The sequence below is a fragment of the Pleurodeles waltl genome, chromosome 3_1 (assembly GCF_031143425.1).
Source record: "Pleurodeles waltl isolate 20211129_DDA chromosome 3_1, aPleWal1.hap1.20221129, whole genome shotgun sequence".
In the NCBI taxonomy this organism is placed as follows: domain Eukaryota; kingdom Metazoa; phylum Chordata; class Amphibia; order Caudata; family Salamandridae; genus Pleurodeles; species Pleurodeles waltl.
This window is the reverse complement of record NC_090440.1, coordinates 1,375,378,904-1,375,401,631: the sequence shown is the minus strand read 5'-3', so window position 1 is coordinate 1,375,401,631 and position 22,728 is coordinate 1,375,378,904. Positions and strand designations below refer to the sequence as shown.

At 43.1% G+C, this 22,728-nt stretch overlaps 1 protein-coding gene across 1 annotated transcript in view; it reads right to left on the bottom strand.

Annotated features, from left to right (window-relative positions):
* Positions 1-11,417: 11,417 nt before the first annotated feature.
* Positions 11,418-22,728, bottom strand: part of LOC138285215 (digestive cysteine proteinase 1-like) — a 32,257-nt gene continuing 20,946 nt past the window's right edge. The window contains exons 7-11 of the mRNA XM_069224881.1: positions 18,492-18,685; positions 17,763-17,854; positions 14,540-14,701; positions 12,672-12,861; positions 11,418-12,229 (exon numbers count right to left, since the gene is read on the bottom strand). Of these exons, the coding sequence (XP_069080982.1) occupies positions 12,042-12,229; positions 12,672-12,861; positions 14,540-14,701; positions 17,763-17,854; positions 18,492-18,685 (826 nt within the window). The 3' untranslated portion in view covers positions 11,418-12,041. The remainder of the gene's footprint in view (positions 12,230-12,671; positions 12,862-14,539; positions 14,702-17,762; positions 17,855-18,491; positions 18,686-22,728) is intronic.

Below are 22,728 nucleotides of genomic sequence, written 5' to 3'. Positions count from 1 at the left end.
AAAGAGGGTAGGAAGAAAGTGAAAGAACTAGTAAAGTAAAAGCGAAAGAACAGTAATAGAGCATGAAGAATAAGCTAGATATATAAATGTAGAGATTGAGGAAGACTAGACACTGTACGATAAAGTGGGAGGAATAGATAAAAATGGAATGGAAGAGATAAAGAAAAGATAGTGACAGTAAAAAGTGAAATAGAGAGAAAGAGTAATATATAGGAAAGGATTGTAAAAATAGAGGAAGAGGAGGAAGAGGGAAAGAGTATTGAATAGGAGAGAAAGTTATATTATAGATAGTTCTAGATTGTGGAGAGAAAGATTGATGGAAGAGAGATAGGAAGTGAAAGAGGGTAGGTTTTAAAAAAGAATTAGGGAATGTTATATAGAGAGAATTAATGTAAACATGACAAAGTCTAATAGTTATGTGGGAGATAGGAATAGTGAAATAAATAGAGAGTGAGAGTGTGGCACTAGGAGAGACACAGAGGGAAATAGAAGGAGCTTGTAATAAGAGACAGATACACACAAAGAACAAAACAGGGAGCATGTAATAAGAGACAGATGCACAGAAAGTAAACACACAAGGAGTGTGGTACTCCGAGACTAATACATGCAAAGAGAGCAAGACATGGCAGACGCACAGAAAGAGATAAACAGGGAGAGTGCCACTGAAATACAAATGGACAAAAAGAAAAGCAGAGAGTGTGGCACTGTGAGACAGGTGCACAAAGAGATACACGGCGCTTACTACAGAGACAGATGCACACAGGAAGAGTGACATGACAAACTGATGCACAGAAAGAGGCTTGGAACTTGCAATGAATGGCAGTTGCACATAAAGAAAGACAATGAGCGTGTAATAAACGATAGATGCACAAAAAGAAAGACCCAGGAAGTGTAGCACTTGATGACTAACACACAGAGCCAGACGCAAAGAAAGAGCTATAGGGAGAGTGCCACTGAAAGAGAAACAGACAGAAAGAAAAACAGAGAGTGTGACAGTAAGAGACAGATGCACAAAAGAGATACACTGTGCTGACTGCAGAGAGACAGATGCACAGAAATAGAGACACAGGAAGAGTGACACAGGAAACAGATGCACAGAAAGCGGCTCGGAACTTGCAATAGAGGGCAGTTTCATAGAAAGAAAGACAGAGCATGTAATAAACGGTAGATGCACAAAAAGAAAGACAGGGAGTGTGGCACTCGACTGATGCACGCAAAGAGAGGCAGAGATGGCAGACACACAGAAAGAAACATGGAGGAGAGTGCTACTAAAAGAATTGGACAGATAGAAAAGCAGAGTGTGTGGTACTAAGACTGATGCACGGGAAGAGTGACAATGGAAACAGATGCACAGAAAGAGGCTTGGAACTTGCACATAAAGAAAGAGAGCGTGTAATAAACGCTAGATGCACACAAAAAAAAGACACAGGTAGTATGGCACTCGATCACTGATGCATGCAAAGAGAGGCAGACTCACAGAAAGACCTAGCGAGAGTGCTACTGAAAGAAACGGACAGAAAGAAAAGCAGAGAGTGTGGCACTGAGCGACCGATGCACAAAGAGATACACAGCGCTTACTACAGAGAGATAGATGCACACAAATAGACACACAGGAAGAGTGACACGAGAAACAGATGCACAGAAAGAGGCTTGGAACTTGCAATAAAGGGCAGTTGCACAATAAGAAAGAGACAGGGAGTGTGTAATAAATGATAGATGCACAAAAAGAAAGACACACAGGGAGTGTGGCACTTGATGACTGATGTACACAAAGAAAGCCAAACATGTAGTTTGGCACTGACACACAGAAAGCTAGAAAGAGGTGGCGTACTACTGATAGACAAATGGACAGAAACAGAGGCAAAGAGAGCTTGGCAAGTAAAGACAGATGGACACAACGAGATAGAGCAAGCGTAACACAGAGACAGATACAATAATTATGGAAAAAAACTATGCTTTTTAAATGTACTTTAAGAAAATATAGAATGTATAGTTTGCGTGTTAATTGAAGAACTTTATAAATGGAATAGATATGGGATGGGGAGTGAAGTGGGGGTGATGCTGTTAATTGGCTGAGACTTTCCAGTCCTGCTGGTTTGGAGCCCTGCTGCTAGAGCATGGAGAACGGTGGACACTATTGTGATAGTATTTGCTGTACCTTGGAAGTGAAATGTAAATTTTAAAAAAAAATGTATAGTTTAATGAAGCAATTGAAAACGCAGCACACAGCTGAATTTGGATATAATATGCCAGAACCCAGCAGTACATTTATATGTAACACACATTTTAAATATATTATTTTATTTTAAGAAAGCATCTAAAGCAAAAGCCACAATATGTGTGTGTGTATATATATATATATATATATATATACACATACAATATATTAAAAGCTTCCAGAATGGTAGCTAATAGCCATTTATTTAATAAAAAAAATAAAAAAATAAAAACAGTTTATTATTTTAAAAGGTTTGGTGGAAATTAAAGTAAGAGAGACTTTAAAATGGTTAGGCACAACAAGTAAATTACGGATTAGCTAAATAAAAACAAATGCATAATACTTGCATTGAATTTACAACATTTTTTAGTTTGTAAATGAGGACTTCGGATGAAATGTTGGCAGCGCATATATCCCCTTCTGTGCCGAGGACGTAATGGTTCCGTCCTGAGGCACAGTGCTCCTGTGCCCAGGACGTAACCATTACGTCCTGGGCACAGAGCCCAGAGGGAGCGCTAGCGCTCTCTGTGGGGTTCCTCCTCCTCCCCCCCCCCCCCCCCAAGGCAGGGATGGAAGGGGGGGAAGCCCTTCCCCTTCCCCTTCCACCACTCCATGACATCAGCGTGCGATCGCACACTGACAATCACAGAGGCCTCCTCCCATCGCGCTGGAAGCTCAGCCTATTTTTATGAGGCCGATCTGCCCCCAAGGGGGGCAGAAACCACTAGACACCAGGGAGTTTTTGTTTTTTTCGTGAATTTCACGCAAGGGGAGCGACCCCTTAGGCAAGGGTCGTTCCCCTGGGGGGCAAATTTATTTTAGGCCATTTCTGCCCCCCTGGGGGGCAGATCAGCCTATTTTAATTAGGCTGATCAGAAACCACCAAGGGGATTTATATTTTTTGTTGTTTTACAGATGGTGTGTGAACCCTTAGGCAACGGTGGCTCCCCTGGAGGGACATATTGTATTTATGCCATTTCTGCCCCCTTTGGAGGGGGTGGGGAGGCAGAAAGCCCACCAAAGGCCAGGGAAGTTTTTTTTTCAAAAATAAGAGGGTGGGGCCAAAGTTGTTCTGCCCACCAGTGGGCAGATGTGGCAATTACCCCTGATCCACACCAGAAAGTTTACTAGATGCCAGGGAATTAAAAGTTATATATAATTTGATTTTTAGTTTTACATTTGGGCCATGAGAACTTGGCTAACTCTGAAAATCGTCCCACTTGGAATGGTGAGGGCTGGACTTTAGGACGCTGCCCTGTAGAAAAATCCACAAGACCTAGACACATCTGAAAACTAAACATCTGGGTGATTCCAGGGTGGTGTGTTTCACATGCACCCCACACCATTCTTGTACCCACAATCCCCTGCAAACCTCCAACTTTGCGCGAAATCACACATTTTTCTCACATTTTTGTGATGGAACCTTCCGGAATCTGCAGGAATCCATAAAATTCCCACCACCCAGCATTGTCTCATCTAGACCGATAAAAATTCTGCTGCACTTGTCAGCCTATAAATTTTTTTTGCAAACTGCCCTTTTGGACCCCCTTTGTGCCCCCTCAATAGCAACATGTTTTTGGGCTCTTCCCTTTCACAAGCACTTGGCCCACCTACACAGATGAGGTATCATTTTTACTGGGAGACTGAGGGGAACATTGGGTGGTATGAAGTGTGTCCCAGTGTGGTGATCCCACACAGAAATGTGGGAAAAAATTGATTTTTTAGCTAAATTTGGGGTTTGCTGAGGATTCTGGGGTAAGAAAACATTGGGGGATCCACACAAGTGACATCTCACTGGACTCAGAGTGTCTAGTGTTCAGAAATGTCTGGGTTGGGTAGGTTTCCCTAGAAGGCTGCTGAGCCCAGGACCAAAAACACAGGTGCCCCCCTGCAAAAACAGGTAGTTTTGTATTGATAATTTTGATGTGTCCAGAGTGTATTTTGGGGCATTTCCTTTCGTGGGCCCTAGGCCTACCCACACAAGTGAGGTACCATTTTTATCGGGAGACTTGGGGGAACACTGGGTGGAAGGAAATTTGTGGCTCCTCTCAGATTCCAGAACTTTCTATCACCGAATGAGGAAAAAGTGTTTTTTGGTCAAATTTTGAGGTTTGCAAAGGACTCTGGGTAACAGAACCTGGTCAGAGCCCCACAAGTCACCCCATCTTGGATTCCCCTAGGTCTCTAGTTTTCAGAAATGCACTGGTTTGCTAGGTTTCCCCAGGTGCCGACTGAGCTAGAGCCCAAAATCCACAGGTAGGCACTCTGCAAAAAACACCTGTTTTCTGTGAAAAAAGTTGATGTGTCCACGTTGTGTTTTGAGCCATTTCCTTTCGTGGGCTCTAGGCCTACCACACAAGTGAGGTACCATTTTTATCGGGAGACTTGGGGGAACACATAATAGCAAAACAAGTGTTATTCACCCTGGTCATTCTCTACATTTTTTCCTTCCAAATGTAAGGCAGTGTAAAAGAAATATATATATATATATATATATATATAAAGACGTCTATTTGAGAAATGCGCTGTAATTCACATGCTAGTATGGGCACCCCAGAATTCAGAGATGTGCAAATAACCACTGCTTCTCAACACCTTATCTTGTGGCCATTTTGGAGATAAAAGGTTTTCTTGACACCTATTTTTCACTTTTTATATTTCAGCAAATGAACTGGTGTATACCCAGTATAGAATAAAAACCATTGCAAGGTGCAGCTCATTTATTGGCTCTGGGTACCTAGAGTTCTTGATGAACCTACAAGCCTTATATATCCCTGCAACCAGAAAAGTCTAGCTGACGTAACGGTATATTGCTTCACAAATCGCAGGAAAAAGTTAGGGTAAAACGTGGAGAAAAATGGCTGTTTTTTCCACCTCAATTTCAATACTTTATTTCAGCTGTTATTTTCTGTAGGAAACACTTGTAGGACGTACACAAATGACCCCTTGCCGAATTCAGAATTTTGTCTACTTTTACATGTTTAGCTTTCTGGGATCCAGCATTGGTTTCTTTCTCACTCATTTTGGTCACTAACTGGAAGGAGGCTGAAAGCACAAAGAATAGTAAAAATGGGGTATGTCCCAGTAAAATGTCAAAATTGGGTTTTCCAATTCAAGTCTGCCTGTTCCTGAAAGCTGGGAAGATGGTGATCCTGACACCGCAAACACTTTATTGATGCCATTTTCAGGGAAAAACCACGAGCTGCCTTCTGCAGCCCTTTTTCACATTTAAAAAAAAAAGAAAATTCACTGTATTTTGGCTAATTTCTTGGTCTCCTTCAGGGGAACCCACAATGTCTGGGTACCTCTAGAATCCCTAGGATGTTGGAAAGAAAAAAAAAATTGGCATGGGTAGCTTATGTGAAGCGATGGCAGCGAAGGGGATATACTTGGTCAGTATGCAACACAACTCTTCCCCCCCCCCCCCCCCCAAACCCCAGGTGACCTGCCTCTTCTATGGTCAAGATGGAAGAAAGTATTTGTAAATACTGTTAAGGTGTGTGGACCAAGTTTATTCACTCCCCTCAAACCCCCCTCCCCGCCCCCAAATAAAAAAACAAAAGTATTCATGCTTGTTCCATTGCTTGGGGACAGAGGTGGCAAGAGGTTTGTGAGGATTTATCAGATGTAATTGCAACAGAAGAAATTTGCATAGGTTAAAATGATTGACTTTGCAAAAATAAAAAGTTGACATGCATATTCTTCCCAAAATGTATATACAATTGCAGCAATATTACATTGGGAAAGGAAACAGGAGGAGAGTAAATTGGTTGATTTTGCTACCACAATGCAGAAGCTGGCCGGACTGTGCAACTTTGGTGACAGAATGTGAGATCAGTTCATGCTGGAATTTAAGAGTGACAAGGTACAATCACCTCTTTTTTTTTTTTTGGGTACACAACGCCTTTGATTGCTTGTAAAGTAATAGGTATTCCAACAAATATCCACCCGCTTGTTGGAGCAGAACTTGAAAGATTGAAGATCCAGGAGAGGATAAATGAACTACTAGAAGTGGCTTAGTGGGTCACTCCACTAGTACTCCACTAGTGGTAGTGAAAAAAAAAAACAACAAAAAAAAAACCACTCAAATGTACATTTCTGCATCAACCTAACATCCAGGGATAATGGCAATGATAGGTAAGGCCAACCTTTTCACAACATTGGACTTGACCTCAGTCTATCAGGTTCATCTCGTGCACGACTCTAAAGATTTGACAACATTCATCACACCTTTTGGTGGATATAGGATCAACAGAATGCCTTTTGGTCTACATTCAGTGGCATCAGTATTGCAGAGGCAGATGGCTAATCTATTTAAGGGATTGTCTCAGTGCAAATTCTTCCAGGGTGATATCTTGCTTTAGAGTGAGACACTCAAAGAACACATTGGGGCAGGGGGGGGGGGGGGGGGGGGGGGGGGAGAAATTGGAAAAATCTTCAATGTAAGAGGAGGACACTCAAACTAAGTGTCAATTCAGTCTCTCTGAAATAACTGATCTTGGACAAATGAGTGGGGGGGGGTTGAGACCTAGAGAAGGCTAGGAAGGGTGGTAAGAGAAGACTATGAACCCTTGTGTAATTGCTATGGATGCAAGTGGAAAAGGTTTGTGAGTTCTCCTCAGAGCCAAGGGGTAACTGTAGTGTTTGCTTCAAGGTCTGAAGTGTACAGAAGAAAGGTACGCAACCATTGAAAAAGTTTTAGCTGTCTATGGAGGCATTAAGAAGTCCTTTAGGAAAAAAGGTTTGCACAACATATCCTCCAGAATTTGCAAATGGCTGGTAGGGTTGCAGAATTTTCTATTTCTTGTCACTTAGAGTACAAGTGTGACAAACTATGTGGCGGATTGTCTTTCGAGATTCAGTGGATGTTGGTTGCTTGGAATAAAGTTTGGAAACATGGTGGATGAAGTGCAAGTGTTACATGAGATTTTGTCTGGGAAGATTTAAATGAAGAATTGAAGTTGGTTTCCCAGTTTCAGGTCAAATAAGCATTTTTAAAGAAACAAAAAGTTTGCTGGCTATGCCAAATGTATGGCCGAGTTGTCAGTGTGATAATATTTTAGTATAAGGAATTAGGTTGGTGTCAACTTTGGGTGTAGAGCAGCAACTGGCTCATGAGGGACACCAGCTTATTACCAACAACAGAGGTAAGACTTCGGTGCATGTACTGTGGCCAAGAATGATTATGATAGAGCACATGAGTTTATGGCGAATGTGAGTGATAAGACTTAAAATGGAGTCCTGTCCAATGGTTCGTAGAGATATTACTAATGATGTATGGGAGGAAATGGATTTAGACTTGGCTGGACCTATAAATTCTAGGGGGCCTAGAAAGTATACTCTGGTGGCAATGGACATGTCCACATGGCTCGAAAATGGAGTGCTGCACAAGGTTGCTACCAAGTCCGTGACAAGTTTGTTTTAAGTGTTTGCCAGATAAGGGGAATCCCAAGTACATCCTTACCAATAAAGGGGTGCAATTTACTCACAAGGAAACAGGATTTTCTAAAAGAAAAGGGTATTTAAAAAAAATAAAATAAAAAAAAATAAAAAAAAAATCACACACACACACCTCTTATCATCCCGAGAGCAATGGAATGGTTCAGAGATTCAATCTGGTTCCTAAAGAAACTATTCAAATTGCAAATAGAAATGGGTACATTGAAGTTAAAGAGCAAAGGGCTGGTTTACACCAAATTACACCACAGGGGTACCCAATTTTTTTTGTGGATACCTCACCCCGATTTCTCCTTGGGTGGAGATGTTACAGTGGTAGTGAAGGAGGGGAGGGTGGCATTGCAGTAAAAACGTGCAGTTCAAAAGAAAATTGTACTATGATGGTTGCAAAGGTGTTAAACCCAAGTTGGTGACAACGTGAAGATCAAGATGCCAGGCAAGAATCAGTGTTCCCATTTCAATGAGAGCTACAGTGCTCTATGTTTTCCATAGTGTGGCTAAAAAGATTGTGGTCACATTTAGAATTTTAGCAGAATGGTGAAAGTGGAATGAATTATATTTGTGTTTTTGCTCACACTGTATATTTACACGTGTTGGGGAGGTGGAAGGTGTGTGGTATTGTACAGGTTTGTTTTGGGTACATAGTTCTTTATATCACTTTTTCCTCCTTAAGCAAGCATCTCCCATTTGTATGGTCCTTGGCAGTGTTCCATTGGAATGTTAGCATTTGAATGTTCTGGGTTGAATATAGTTCAAAGCTGGATACGAGAGGCATTGCTGTGGCTGGAATTCATCTGTATAAGATTAAATTTACTGAAAAAAAAAAAAAAAAACACAAATCTAGTAAGTAGAATTCAAACTATAAAAAAAAATTAAACGCAATATAGTGCTTAAAATCATAAAGCTCCCCTTGGGGCTATCTGGCTACACTAGACCAGGTGAAATCTGAAAAGTAAGGCAGACTGATGGAGTGCAAGTCTGATACAGGGACCAACCATGCCCCACTGAAAAAAATAAAAAAAAAAAAAAATATATATATATACACCTTGTGTGGTCAATTGGGCTCCATGCATAAAGCAGGAGTCGATGTGTTGCCGTTGATCCTGCTAGATCTAGGTGATGCATCAGTCCAGAGATGCGCAATCTGAAATGCATCAGCGGTTTCTTAGCAATGTGAGTGATTCCTCGTTGAGCTGCACAGCCGGCAATGCAATGTCTTTGTCCTCAGAAGCATTAAGTCAAGTTTTGGGGAGATGCGTTGGTTCTGACCGGCACACCAACTGTGATGCATGGATTTTGCAGTTGCACCACATTCAAAAAGCCCAGGACTGGATTGGCACCACTTGGAAGGGCAAACGTTGCAGCAAGCAAAGTCTAGGTGCTGTTCCAGGATGAAGTTAAGTCTTTCTTATCCCAGAGACTTCAGAACATGAGGCAAGCCAGCTAGCCCTTGAGTCACTTTGGTTCTGGGGATATTCAAATGGAGGCCCAGTCTCACTCCCAGGCAAGGTGGGTAGCAGAGTGACGGTCCCCTCAGCAGCATAGCAGTCCTTCCTGGGAGAATGTTCTCAGGTCCAGAAGTGTACCAACTTGGTGGGGTCCCAGTGGTGGCTTTGAAGTGGGTGAGACAGACCCCCCCACCCCCCCCCCCCCCCCCGCAAAAAAAAAAAAAAAAAAACACACACACCACAAGAGATTTTTGAAGTGCACGGGGTCCCCACCCTGGCTCCAGAATCACTACAGTGGTTGTGGAGCCCTTTCTTTGTGTGGGAACAGGCTATTTGTGTGTTAGCTCCTCTTTCCCATCCTGGCCAGGATGGCCTATCAGGACATTGATGGCCTATCAGTCACACCTAAGCTCCCTTTGCGCATGGCTATCTGGTGGGAATGCACAAGAGCCCAACGGTCACCCAACCAGAAGTTTATCCAGAGACAGGAAGAAGGCACTAGATGATTTAGAAAGCTGCCATTTTCTTATCTTTTAGTGGCATTACATTTCCAGAATTACAATTGGTCATCTGATTTCACCCAGTTGTGATTCCAGAGGCACCAAACTTGGGGTCCCATCGCTTCCCAATTGGAATTTAAACTGCTACAATGTAATACAGTAATTCTAGTGTTAACCTATGGGAGAGACAGGCCTTGCTGTAGCGAAAAATGAGTTTAGGTTTTACATGTCAGGTATTGAAAAACTCTTCATGTACATGTTCAACTTTTTAAATACACTGTACACCCCCCCCCCCCCCCCACACACTGGGGCGGGTCCCGGGACTACCTGGGGGGGGGGGGGGGGGGGGTGACATAGGTATTAGAGGAAAAAAGGGGGCCTGGCACGAAGGTTAACTTACTAGGCCAACCTAGCAATTTAAAATTGCCCACACAGGCTGGCCCAAGACTGTTTAAAAGGGCTACTGAAGTGGGTGGCACAATCAGTGCTGGAGGACCCCTAGTAGCATTTAATCTAAAGGCCCGGTCACATGTAGTGCATATGATAATGATAACGCTGCAGAAAGGGCCAGTTCTAACGCCTCACCACAGGACTCATGGGCATTTCACCACCTCCAACTGCAGTACTGTTTAGTTCGATGCTGAAGTGCAGGCATCAAAAAGCCCACCAGCAAGATAAAGCTGGTACAAAGTCTGCCTACTGTGAGGGATATATGCAAAGGCTGGCCCTCTACTGCAAGGATGACAGCAAAGTATCATCCAATTGTCCCACAAGTAGGGATGAGGCATGCATTAAATTATAGATACAGATGTGGGGTGCGGGGGGGGGTGGGGGGAGGGCCAGTTGGAGACATATATAAAAAATAAATAAAAAAAAACAGCTCTATTGAGGGGGGGGGGGGGGGGGGGGGACAGTAAGAGGGATATGCCCAAACAGTCAAACAAGTTGCCATCTGACAGCCAAGAAAGAGGGTTCCTCCCTCACATGTATATTAGGGGAGCACTTTGGCTGGCTAGATCAGAGTTTAGGACTCAGCATGATCGTCTTTTGGGGGCCTCAGAGGGAACCAAATCTGAACAAGGCAGAACTATAAGCCGTTCATAAACTTTGAAATAAAGCACTTATGTTCTCAATCATCCTCTGTGCTCACAGGCACTAGCCCACCTCATCCTCCCAATAACCTGGTCTAAATGTGCCAGGGCCTCTGGCTAAGAACCCTCAAATATTCACCTACATCACAATGAATCTTGGAGCTCAGAAAAAACATTTGCTTCGTAAAACCAGTGTCAAGTATTTAAAAAAAAAAAAAAAAAAAAGGCACACACCCCCCAATAAAAACACCCTTAAGTTGCAAAACACTGCAGCAGAGCAGGCTGTGCCTGCAGCACATTCCTCTTTAACATCCAGAAATAAGTTGCATATTTCAACTAATCAAAAATAAACTTCCAGATATGGCACGTAGACCAGGCAGAAAGCCCTTCTGTGAAGGGAGGAATGCTGACCATTTTAGTGTCGTGGGGGGGGGGGGGCATATGAATAAATATGCCAACCCATTCGTGCTCAAAGGGTGCTTTATTGCATGTCACACACATCCTTGATCAGATAGACCTGTTGTGCACCACACTGCCCCTCCCCTAGGTTGGCTAACTAGATCATCATCAATCCAGGTTGATGAATTGCAGATTAGATGAAGTAACCGAGCACTGTATTTTCTGTACCTCTGACAGCCATTGGACCAATTAACTAAATCTCACTATCGGTGAGGGTTGCACTTTCTAGATAACAGGAGAAGCATTTTACTCAATTTCCATTTTATTGTAGGAGCAAATAGTTTGTGCCAATTTGTGCATATAAGACATAATCCACCGCTTAACGTGCTAAAAAGGAATGTCTCAATATACAATTAATTATCTGTATGCCATAGTGTAACTCCTCACAATTAGAAAAACTATGCCCCTCCAGACAAAGCGCTATCAAACTTGCACCCCCTAGTAAAAAATAGGGGGCAAAAAAAATGCCAGCAAGGAGAAGGACTTTGCCCTTTGGTGGCCCAGGACTTCTAATGAATCAATTTCTTTAGAAGCTGGTCCACAAAAACAGAAGTTTAAAAGGTCAAAAATGTACTTTGGAACAGGGAGACATACAATAAATTATCAATTATTAATTCACAAGTGGAGTAAAAGCAGAAAAATGTTAGACACTCAGTCAAGAGGCCTTTAGTGCAGTTGATATTTGTGATCAAATTCAAGGAAGTCAAACGTTGGTTAGTCCACAGAACACCAAGTGTTGTCGCATACTCAGTGGAACAAGGGATTCACATCTTGGGAACCATCCCCTTACAATATTACAATCTAGGAAAGGTGTGGGAGGCTCCTGGCTCCACTCTAGTAATTAATCTGTCATCTAGGGAGGCTAAAATCAGTCAAAAGTGGGGTAGGTGGCATCAGTGGCTACACCACAGTTGTTGTCCTTCATGGACATTAGGACATATCCATCATTGCCCCAGTAGGTAGACCAAGAGTTCTTCACCAGCCAGTAAGGATCTCCATCAAGTACACCATATCCAACAGCCAGTACCGCATGGTCCAGGTTCTCAGTCTTGTTACCTACAGGTGGAAAGAGATTGTTCAGACATCTAACTGCAGGAACATAAATTCATACAACTGAAGCGGATTAACAGTTTCCTCCCTTTAAATATATTTTGCATGAGTGACTCAGTTTACTTACATACCATCTTTAGTAGATATTTAGCATGCATGCTCATTATAGGTCAGTCCTCTGTATGGTACCAACATAGAAAAGTATGGGCATGCTCAACACCACTTTACACATCCTCGCACAACACCTGAAAGAGGAGGGTGAACAAAATTTTGGACTGCAAGTTAGTCCCACAAATATTTTGTTGGACCACCTCCGGAGGGAGGTATTGACACAAACAAGGAAACCAAGTGGAACTGAAACTACACTTCAGACCAACAGCACCTACTTCATATTACTTTGGAGGCTCAAATTTACCATCTTGCACTTAACAGTAGATCCTTGACTTACCACACTCAGGTTCGTAATACACCCCATTGGCATAGAAGGAGAAGGACTTGTGAGCAGCATCAATGCTTACAGCCACAGGACCCCTCTTGAAAATGGCAGTTTTCAAGGCAGTGATGTTGCTAGATGTAACATTGATGTAGCCAGTGATGTTGGCAGTCATCTCCGAATGGTTATAGTGACAGAATCCATTCTAATGAAAAATAAAGTAGGTTTATCAACAACAAAAAAAATCTCCAGTTCCCAATACATACCACCACCAAGTCAGCCTTCATTGATAAGCATTTATTAGACATCTGTAGGGCGGGGTTCTGCATTTCAAATTAACTAGCTCTTGGGTCTTTTACTGCATGGTTGTGATGCTGGAAATAACCCAAAGGGTGGCAAACGTTTATATGTAGATAAAGTAGTAACCCTGCATAGTAAGGTGCTGCCCACCAGAAAGATGCAAAGCTGAACCAGAATACTATCCCTACGCCAACTGGTAAGGGGGGGGGGGGGGGGGGGGAACACACACACAACCCCACACCCCAAAGAGCAAGTTAAAATTGTGAATAATGCTGCTGGGACCCAAACTCTAATTTGGCACATGTGCCCAATTACTGCAAGATACAATAACTAAGTCTGAAAACCAAGCTAATCCACTGCCTGTTTCACCATAAGGGCTTCCTAATGTCAGAGCTGGTTCCATTTGTTGCACTAGAGGCATAGTACTACATAAAGACCAAACCAAATCCGTACATGTGAACAGTCCAATATACGTACTGCTCTAAAAGGCAGAATCTTGAAGCATAGTTTTAAATGTCCATAACACAAATGCTAACAGATGTGGTGTCATGAGTCTATATTCGTTAATAAGCGGGCTGCTTTTTTATGCTTGCCCATTTGGCAGAATTTCACTGAACAATCACTCTGTGTAAGGTCCTCACTTAACCACAGATGCAGGGCCCAGTCCACTTCTGTGACCTCACTAGATATTCCTCTCTTCCACCACCAACCATCTTACAGTGACATCTCCAGGTCTGCCACAGGTGAAGACACTCCTGGCACACAGTAATCAGTAGCATCCTATGAACTGTGGGCATCCCACAGCCAATTCTGGTCAAGGCTTACTTGCATTTAAACAAATTAGACAATGCATTTCCAAAGTCACATGCAACAGGTATGTTTGGGAGTACACCATTGAAGCATGCCATAGTGCAGGGGGGTGGAAGCAAATCATTTTTAGTTTCTTCTGTCTCCCATTCACCTTTTGTTAGAAGGCTAGCATAAGCTCTCTACAGAAAGATTTAAATACCAGCCCCACAAAGACCACGCTACGCATGAAAAGCAAATGTGATCTCTAATCCATGGGAGCAACATCTAGAGCTTCCACTTAAACTTCATTTAGCCTGTAAGAACTTCACATGTCCAAAAGCCCTTATTCAAGCTTTACCAAAGGAGCAGCACCTAAAGGAGCATCCCTCCTCATTTCACACATGCAATTCTCTACAGCATATGATCGAGGAAATTCCATTTGTCTTTTATCGCCACTCTTTTCTTGATACCACACATTTCAATTGGTTCAGAAGAACCCCTCTGCAGTCTTCCTCCTCATTCCGCCTCAGCTGACCTCTAGGAAGCTCCCATTTGTGCTACTCCACACCAATTCCAGCAGCTGCACCACATAAAGGGCCAGCAGGTCCATTGCTTCCCCTCACTGGTCCAGCATATCATGCCATAACTGTTCTCAACAAGCCTTTGATGCACCTTACACCAATGCACAGTAACACATGGCTCTGAAAGCTTGTTCCTTCACTCTCCTGACCCATCTGTGCCCCCATTGATCTAGCAATACTTTTTCCTCCATTTCCAATCTTCCTTCATCTCACCTGGCCCATGTAGGAGCCATAGGATTCTGCAGTTGCAATGCCGCCATGCTTCATGATCCACTCATAGGCCCGCCACTCCTCACCACCATCACAGGCATTGTTCCCAAAGCCCCAGGTGCAGTCCATGAGCATCTGTTGGGACAGCGACACCAGCTCTCCAGTCTAGTATAACAGATTTGTAGAAGGATGGAAGAGGAAAACAGGTACAAGGTCACTGAAAGGCAATTTAGGCGCTGCAGCATTGGCACCAACTCTGGTGAAATAAGTGAAACCGCACTGCCTAATCTGAAATGAGAGGTTAGGAGGGGGGGAAGAAACACACACAAGATTCAACCTTGGGTACAAAAGGAAATACAAATGGGTAGGAGGGATGAAAGGACTGGGCTTCTGAGGATTTATACCAGATACCCAAAAATAGGGGATGGAAAAAAAAAAAAAAAAAAAAATATATATATATATATATATATATATATATATATATATATATATAAAAATAAAACTGGGTAACATTATGCTCGTCACCAACCTACAACACGCACTGCAAATTAGACCAGTCTTCCTTACTAGGAGTGCGGAGCTGTTGGTTTTACTAAGGTTTATCTATGAAGTATGGTTTAAAAAATAAATACAAATTTCAAAACATATTATGGTGCCTCAAAACTGCACACTGACTTCAGTTTAATCTTTTTGAATTCTGGATGAAAAAGTAGTTGAGACCTAAACCATAACATGTAGGAGTACAAAATGTCAGAACAAAGTGAAACGCTCGCCAGGGCCCAATTTACTTCCCACAAGATTCAGCCATGTTACTCTGTACTCGCCCAAAGAACAGACGTATGGGCTTACAGGACAAAGGTCAGGGTAAGTATACTTTCTGCCCTAGATGCCAGCTGAGAGCATCGGATAGTGTTTATGGTGCTGGGGAAAGGTCTTAGTGTTCGAGCTTGTGCTTTGATTGAATTGGTGAAATAAGGAGATGAAACAAAACAACCCTTCACGTCTTCTCTTCAGTCATATACACCAGTAAAAATATCCCTCTTGCTGTGCTTTTACAGGCATGGTGGGAAGCAAAATAGCACACGGGGTTGGGGGAGGGGGGGGGGGGGGAGGAACGCCAAACAGTGGAGATAGCTATAACATAAGCACTGACATGGTATGCTGAATGAAAAAGAAATACATAATTCCCCAAATGTGAGCACTGGAAGGATAAGCCATTCACTCCATAGTACTGTAAAAATGCTATGCTCCAGGAGATGGACCAACAAGAGGAGGAAGGCAAGCTATCTAATGAGCAACAATAAAGCCAATCAATGTGAAGTAGTGGGTGGGCTGTAAGCTCACCATGGTTACAATAGGTTTTCCACAACAAGACAGCTTGCCCGGTCTGGTAGGCTCACCCTAAAAAGGTAACTAACTGAAATAACTTTAAAAACCAACCGCCTTGTCCTCCTCAGTTGAAAATTAAGGATCATTCTGAAAGCATATGCATGTCCATCTCTTTCAGCTACTTTTGTGCAAGGACTAGATGCTCACTTTCTCCACCTTACCTCACCAATGCAAAAAGAGCGTGAATATCTCGTCCAAGCATAAAAGTCTACAGGTGCTGGAACCATAAGATGTGTTTTCCGACTTCAGCTGCACGGGAACAGCTTCTCCCACAGCTGAAGTTTTGTTTTTGCTGTGATATGCAGTGACCGCTGCGGTTCAAGAGCATTTCCAATTATCAGATCCCTGCTACATACCTCTAAGGTTTGTTTCTCCGGAATATCGAGTGGGATTGGTGTAGGGTGACAGTTAAGCAAGACAGCTAGTGGGTGAGGGCTAAGAATGGGTCTGGTAGTCAGTGACCAGTACTTTAAGGGATAAAGTGTACTTCTGTAGTGCAAGACTTCGTCTGCGGGGTACAAGTGCTGTTGGCATTTAGTGCCATAAAGGCATTGGCCGTTACTATTCAGAGATGGTATCTGAAATTACTGTATTTAATGACAGACCTCTTGAAAGAACGCAATAGCAGTTATTCTCAAGTCCTCTCCCTCCACTTGTCAGCTATAGTCCCGATATAGAGGAAAGGCATTACTTACCCAGGCAGTCCATTTACTTTTGAGAACCTTTGCCGAGGGTCCATTGATGGCTACCCTCACCATTGAGACACCCACTTCCCAAATCACCTCCAAAAAGGTATATGCAGAATAAGCTGTTTGACTTTACTAAGCACCAGTTACACCAGTGACAATTATATGCCTAGCCACAGATCTCTCCATTTTCCACCTCCCCAAGGCCTTGTTCTCAGACCCCATGCTACCTACTGACAATAAAGGGGACACATGTGGATATTAAGATGACTTGAATACTATGCTTCACACCCTGGAAGAGCCTTCCACCCTTCCTGTGCAAGAACCACTCAAAGTTCACAAACCCCTACCTTTTTTGCACTCCGAGTGCTAAAGGTCCAGGTTACTTTACAGGTTATCATTTAATTCCTGTATTTCACTATCCTGGTGCACCCCTGTACTCCCCAGTTGCATAATGGCAGCACGAGCTAAACAGAATACCAAGATAAAAAGGCTTTCAGTAGAACGCCTTTCGTATTTGGTTCCTACAGTGGACCTTTGTTGCTACATGGTGTAGCAACACAGGCAAGATGATGCGACAGATGGCATAGTGTTAAAAAAAAGCGCCAACCCAGTCTCCAAGAACACAGATATAGTCAATTCTAAAGTACTCAAAATCTCCTGAAACTAATACCACCCCCACACTTTAGATTTCAGATCTGATGTTTGAAATCATAGCAGAGCTCAACCCTGCTGTTGATTGGGCCCTCTATGACCCCCATAGAATTAGGCACCCTCAACCTTCGCACAAAGAAAAGTCTATAGCTGCTGTATTATTGGAAGTAAATTTTCAATTTCTTGTTCACCATTCTCTAAACCAGGAACCTCAAAACAACAACCTTTGAGTACAGAAACAGTTGTTCAACAGCATACTAGCCAACATTCCACCCTTCCTCAACAGCAACATACAACACTGACCTTGGATAGCTCATGAGCATATCACCAAGCGTGGTCACGAAAGGACACAAGTTCACTCAAAATGGGCCAACAGATCTCTCCCTTGGTTCTAAGAGGATAAATGTTATACCAAGTTATGCAACTTGCTATTCTTCAGAGGTTTGTGGTGTCTGCTTTTGTTAGAGACTAGTCTATCTGCATCCCTCAGCACTCACCTTCATGAAGAGGGCCCCCTCCAGTGCTCCAGTGGTGGCAAAGCTCCAGCAGGAGCCACAAACTGCCTGGTCCTTCACAGGAGTCACTGCACCTGAGAGGAGCGGCAAGGAAATCATGTTTTACAACACCCTCAAGTAAAATTTGAGCAAAGACCAACATGAGATGCAACTAGCACTTCATAGGTTGTCGACATGAGCTACTGAGAACAGGGAGAAGAAAAAATAAAATAAAAAGACTGTGCCCATTTCAGATTGTCAAAGTGCAGTAAAAGGGTTGAAGATTTAGGCCTGTAAAGTTGGATGGAACATGAGGAAGCCAGGGGCGGTGATAGCAGGTGAAGGAGATGTTTGACTGCTCCATAGCACATAGTCATTGGCAGCTCTCCACTTCTGCCCAAGCAAGCAATGTTAAAACACATTTGCTATTAGCGGGTTATACCATTTAGCACAAGTTAGATAGTTCTAGATGAAAAATTTAAGTCTTTACCTACCCCCATCCCCCCCCCCCCCCCCCCCAAAATCAGGCTGGTGCCGCAGAACTCTTACAATGTCAGTTGCATGCCAAGCTCCATCTTAGCCCTACTGGCCTTTCAAAAGGTACCAATCCACATTGCCATCTTTAAGCCTGAACTCTAGCACTGCCTTTCATTTCAACAAGTGAAGTCATAACACAGGAGGCCGAAAACCTACATGATGTGCTACATTATGGCCATCTTAATTCATACCTACCATAAAGCCTCCAGTCAATCTCATCAGGCAGTGTAATACCATGGTACTGCTCATCAGGGAAAGGTTGCCCTCTATTGGGGCCACGACTAGGCTGACGCCCATGTATCAGAGACATTTCATCCCATGTGCGATCTGCCAGGTGATTCAATGCCAGTTTATATGACAAGCCAGCCCGATTTTTCGAATGGACATATCTGTGGAGAAGTGTCAGAGAAAAGAGATTTAGTGTGTGGCCTACTGGGTCCCAGAAAACACTCAAACTAAAGTCAAAAAAAAAAAAAAAAAAAAAAAAAAAACCCACACACAATATAGATTAGGATGATAAATTATGTCCTGCTCAAGCACTTCTGATAGACCTCTAGTCTGATGCTATAACGGACACTGCATGACAGTCTTTTGTGAGGAATCTACTCTTCTAACTGGATTCCTCTCCATCACTGGTTAACAAAGCTAATCTTTCCTCGACCTCTTGTTTCGAAGAAATATTGGAAAATCCTTCCCCCTGTTACCTAGATAACCTTGCTCAGGAATAATCCACGCTAGCATTCTTAGGAGTCTTGATTATTGTGATGCACTTTTCCTTGGAGCAGCTGCTATGCAGATTGAAAAGTATTCAGAATTGTAGATTACAGCTACACGGGCTTTGTAGTGCATCTGCCTCGCCATATTGGATGCTCTTCACTGGTTTCCTATTAGACATGGTTTAAATCACTCTGCATAGTATATCCGCATGTCATCATACAGGCCTACTTTACCTTCAACCGAAGTCCCATCATTATATCAGACAGCGGTCTAAAGGTCCAGACAGGTTCTGTTGGTAGTGCTCAGGTTTCATCAGAAAGAAGATTTTAGCTTCTCTGTTCAGACTGCGAAGCTTTGGAATTCACTTCTAGCTACCGTAAGGGCTTTACCATCTCATGTCATTCTGAAAGAGCCTGAAGACCTAGATGTGCACTCCATCATAATCCCCCTGGTCACAGCAACCCCTTGCGTGATTACACCCAGGTCCAGGGCAACTTACAGGTAGTAGTGCACTTTACAAGTTTTATTTACATTAACCATTGGCATTTCAATGCTGCATCCATCTTCTAAAGTTACTGACCAAGTATCTTGCATATTCAGCACTCAGACTATAGGTAATTATGTGAAACGGAACTCTTCTAGGTTTAGGGCACTGAACTTGCATTCAAGTTTGCCCTATTTTGTGCCGTTTGTCAAGCTAACCAAATGGTGGTCTAATGCTGCCACACTTTCATTTACTACCTTTGCCAGACTAGATCACTGGACTTAGAGCAGAGCCATTGTATATTGCACAGCAGTCTGACCTTCAACTGACTTCAAGCATAGGAGGTCCAACCTTCAGATTAAGCAGGAGTAAAGCTTAACAGGTCACTCAAAGGATAACACAAACAAGAACATACGAATGTGCAAACATGGAAGTCAAAAGGATTCAAGATCACTTTTTTCCATTGGACAACACTTGTGGTACTAGTCAATACACGTTATTAGTGTGACTAGCCAACAGTTTGGTCAGGCTTTTGGGACTTCTTATATTACTCTACCTCTTGCACCAGATGATACTTAAGTGATATCCTGCATGAGGCTATGACCCAACTCGTTTGTCAATCAGCTCCTTCATTCCGCCTCCAGGAATGTGGCCTAGTCAAGTTCCTTGAAGGTAGTTTCATTTGAAATCAGGTTCACTGGAGGGGTCAGATATTCTATGCTTCGCACCCTTCTTTTCATTCTCGAACGCGCTGAGCCACTCTAACGCCATATAAAAGTCTAAAAGGGCTTCCGTGTGTGTTTACAATGCTTTGATTTTGCCAACCAAATGGCTGGTAGCGTATCTAAAGCATATCCATGCCACATCACAAGCTCAGAGGGACCAATACTTTAATTTCCAAAGCTAAGCTAAAAGGTAGATGCCCTGCTAGGAAAAGTAAGATACAATTCTGCCTTTGGGAACATATAGTGGGTGTTCTAATATTAGGGCACCCAAGGGAAACCAGAACTAATGGAAATCTTACTCAAGTTATATCTTTTGATGATACATAGAGACACCCAGTGGATGCAGACCCGTGACCAGGTCCACCAGATGTGCAGGCGCACCTCTAAAATGAAATGCCTTCAAACTTGTATTGGCCCCTCTGTAAAAGATAGACATTCAGCCTATTTGGCGTCAGGAGCTGAAGTGTTTTATTTAGACATAGTATGATTTTTGAAGCTCAACCAAATGCCATCCCACTCTTATGTTAAACAGCATTTGAGGTACTCTTCCTATGCCTAGTTTGGGGGTGGGAAGACGAGGGTAAGGTTCTACTAATAAACAGTTATGATGCAACTTTCCTGGACAATGTCTGCATGATTTAGTTTCTAACAGGGTTAAGGGTCTGGATTGCTTTATCCCGCCATGTCTACTATGCATGCTTCCTCTGGTGGGTGTGCAGAATGAGGCTTGCCTTCCAGAGGAATAATAATGTAATGAAAGAGGTCCTGAACAGGGTCATCTTATTCCTGAAAGCAACTGACTTAGCATGCAAGATTCTATATAGTTCTAAATCTTCAGTTTCAGGTAGACTGTCAGAGTAAGGATTTACTTAGGCTTCCAATTCTGATGGAGTCAGTCAACATAATTGTTATTGCTGGAAGAGATTTTTAGCATCCTAAGATTTGTCTGCAATTATAATGTGAAAAATTGCCTAGGCTGACTCATTCAACTATGTCCAGCTCGTCCACGTGCTCCACTTTGAATTTTTCAGTTGGGTCCCTTTCTGCAGATTGGCATTCAGCAGTGTCTCTTATGAGCATGAAGCATGTCTGGATGGAGTCTTTGCTGGTTTACTTTGTAAAGAAGCCATCCAAGCTGCACTGCACCAACAACAGTTCTCCAAATCCTGGGTTTCCTAGTTCGTTAGAGGGGCAATCAGTGCGTTCCCTGAAAACTGTTGTGGTGAGGTACCTAGGTTATCCAATATCACAGCTCATCCAAGTTAAACCTTTGTCCCCATACGCAGGCTGTGAACAGCACAGTTGCACCATAGCTCCAAGCTCGCCACGTCTAGGCATTATTACGCCCTCCTAGAAGAGAAGTGGGCCCACCTTGCTCTGCCAGCCTCTGCATTTCATGGAATGGCACATCCACACACCACTGGGTACCTTTGCTGTGCTCCCTTCGGGCTTGAAACCAGAGTGGGAAACTCCATCTTGTTGCTGCAGGCTTTGCCCTCGGGTCCCACAAGGAGGTATGGTGAGGGTACCAATCATCTCCTAGAGCACCCCAGGTGTGGATCCACAGGCTGGAGCGCAGCAAAACGTGCTGGGCCCTTGCCCTGGTCATGATCCCCTTCAACTAGCATTCTACAAATTCAAACATGCTCAATCAACTTAAACTGTGTTCCCAAAAATTTGATCCGGTTACCTGCAGTTAACAAACCCACACATTTAGGCCCCCACTGGGTGTGGTTGTATGCATTATTAGAATGCTATTCAAATGTAATTATGTATAGAATTCTTAAACCATCCTACAATACCCCATTGTTATTGCTCCATTTGCACCATGAAAGCCTGCAATACCAGATACAGTTGATCTTGACCAAGCTTCTTCCTCTTGTAGCTTTAACAAACACTAGATGGAGGCACACTGGTTTGAGGTAGTACCAGCGTCCCTCGTTACAAATCCTCTGGATTGGGATTGAAGGCAGTTAGGGGCCATGGGCACAATAGTGGATCCAGGGGTGCACAAATAGATTCCCTCAGCATACAGACCGATGTCTGGCAACATGATTGTGAGGGACAAGATTTTTCCACGAGTCTTATTAACTTGGAATCCCAGATCTGACCACTCATTTATCAGTTCCAGATTAGTTATTTGAGCCACCTTAAAGGTGATCTGAAGATAACCTGACTGACCTCCAATTTAAGTCATCACGTTCGTGAGTTACAGGGGCCTAGCTAGAGGTTAACAGAATATGACATCGCACTGTAGCATACAAAGTGATAGCTGCAGACAAATGGGAATAGTAACCATCAATGAAAAGATGTACTGTAGGGCTTGCCAGTCCTACTGTAGAAGTTGACATGCCAGCAAAGGACAACGCATGGATAGCGCTCTCAGCCCAAAATACACTTTCAGCCAAGGTGCAGATGCATGAAGCTTCCTGGTAGAAGGATTGGAGAGATTATACCGTTCAGCCCGAAGAGATTGCAAATGTGTTTGGATAACAGTTGCTCTGGT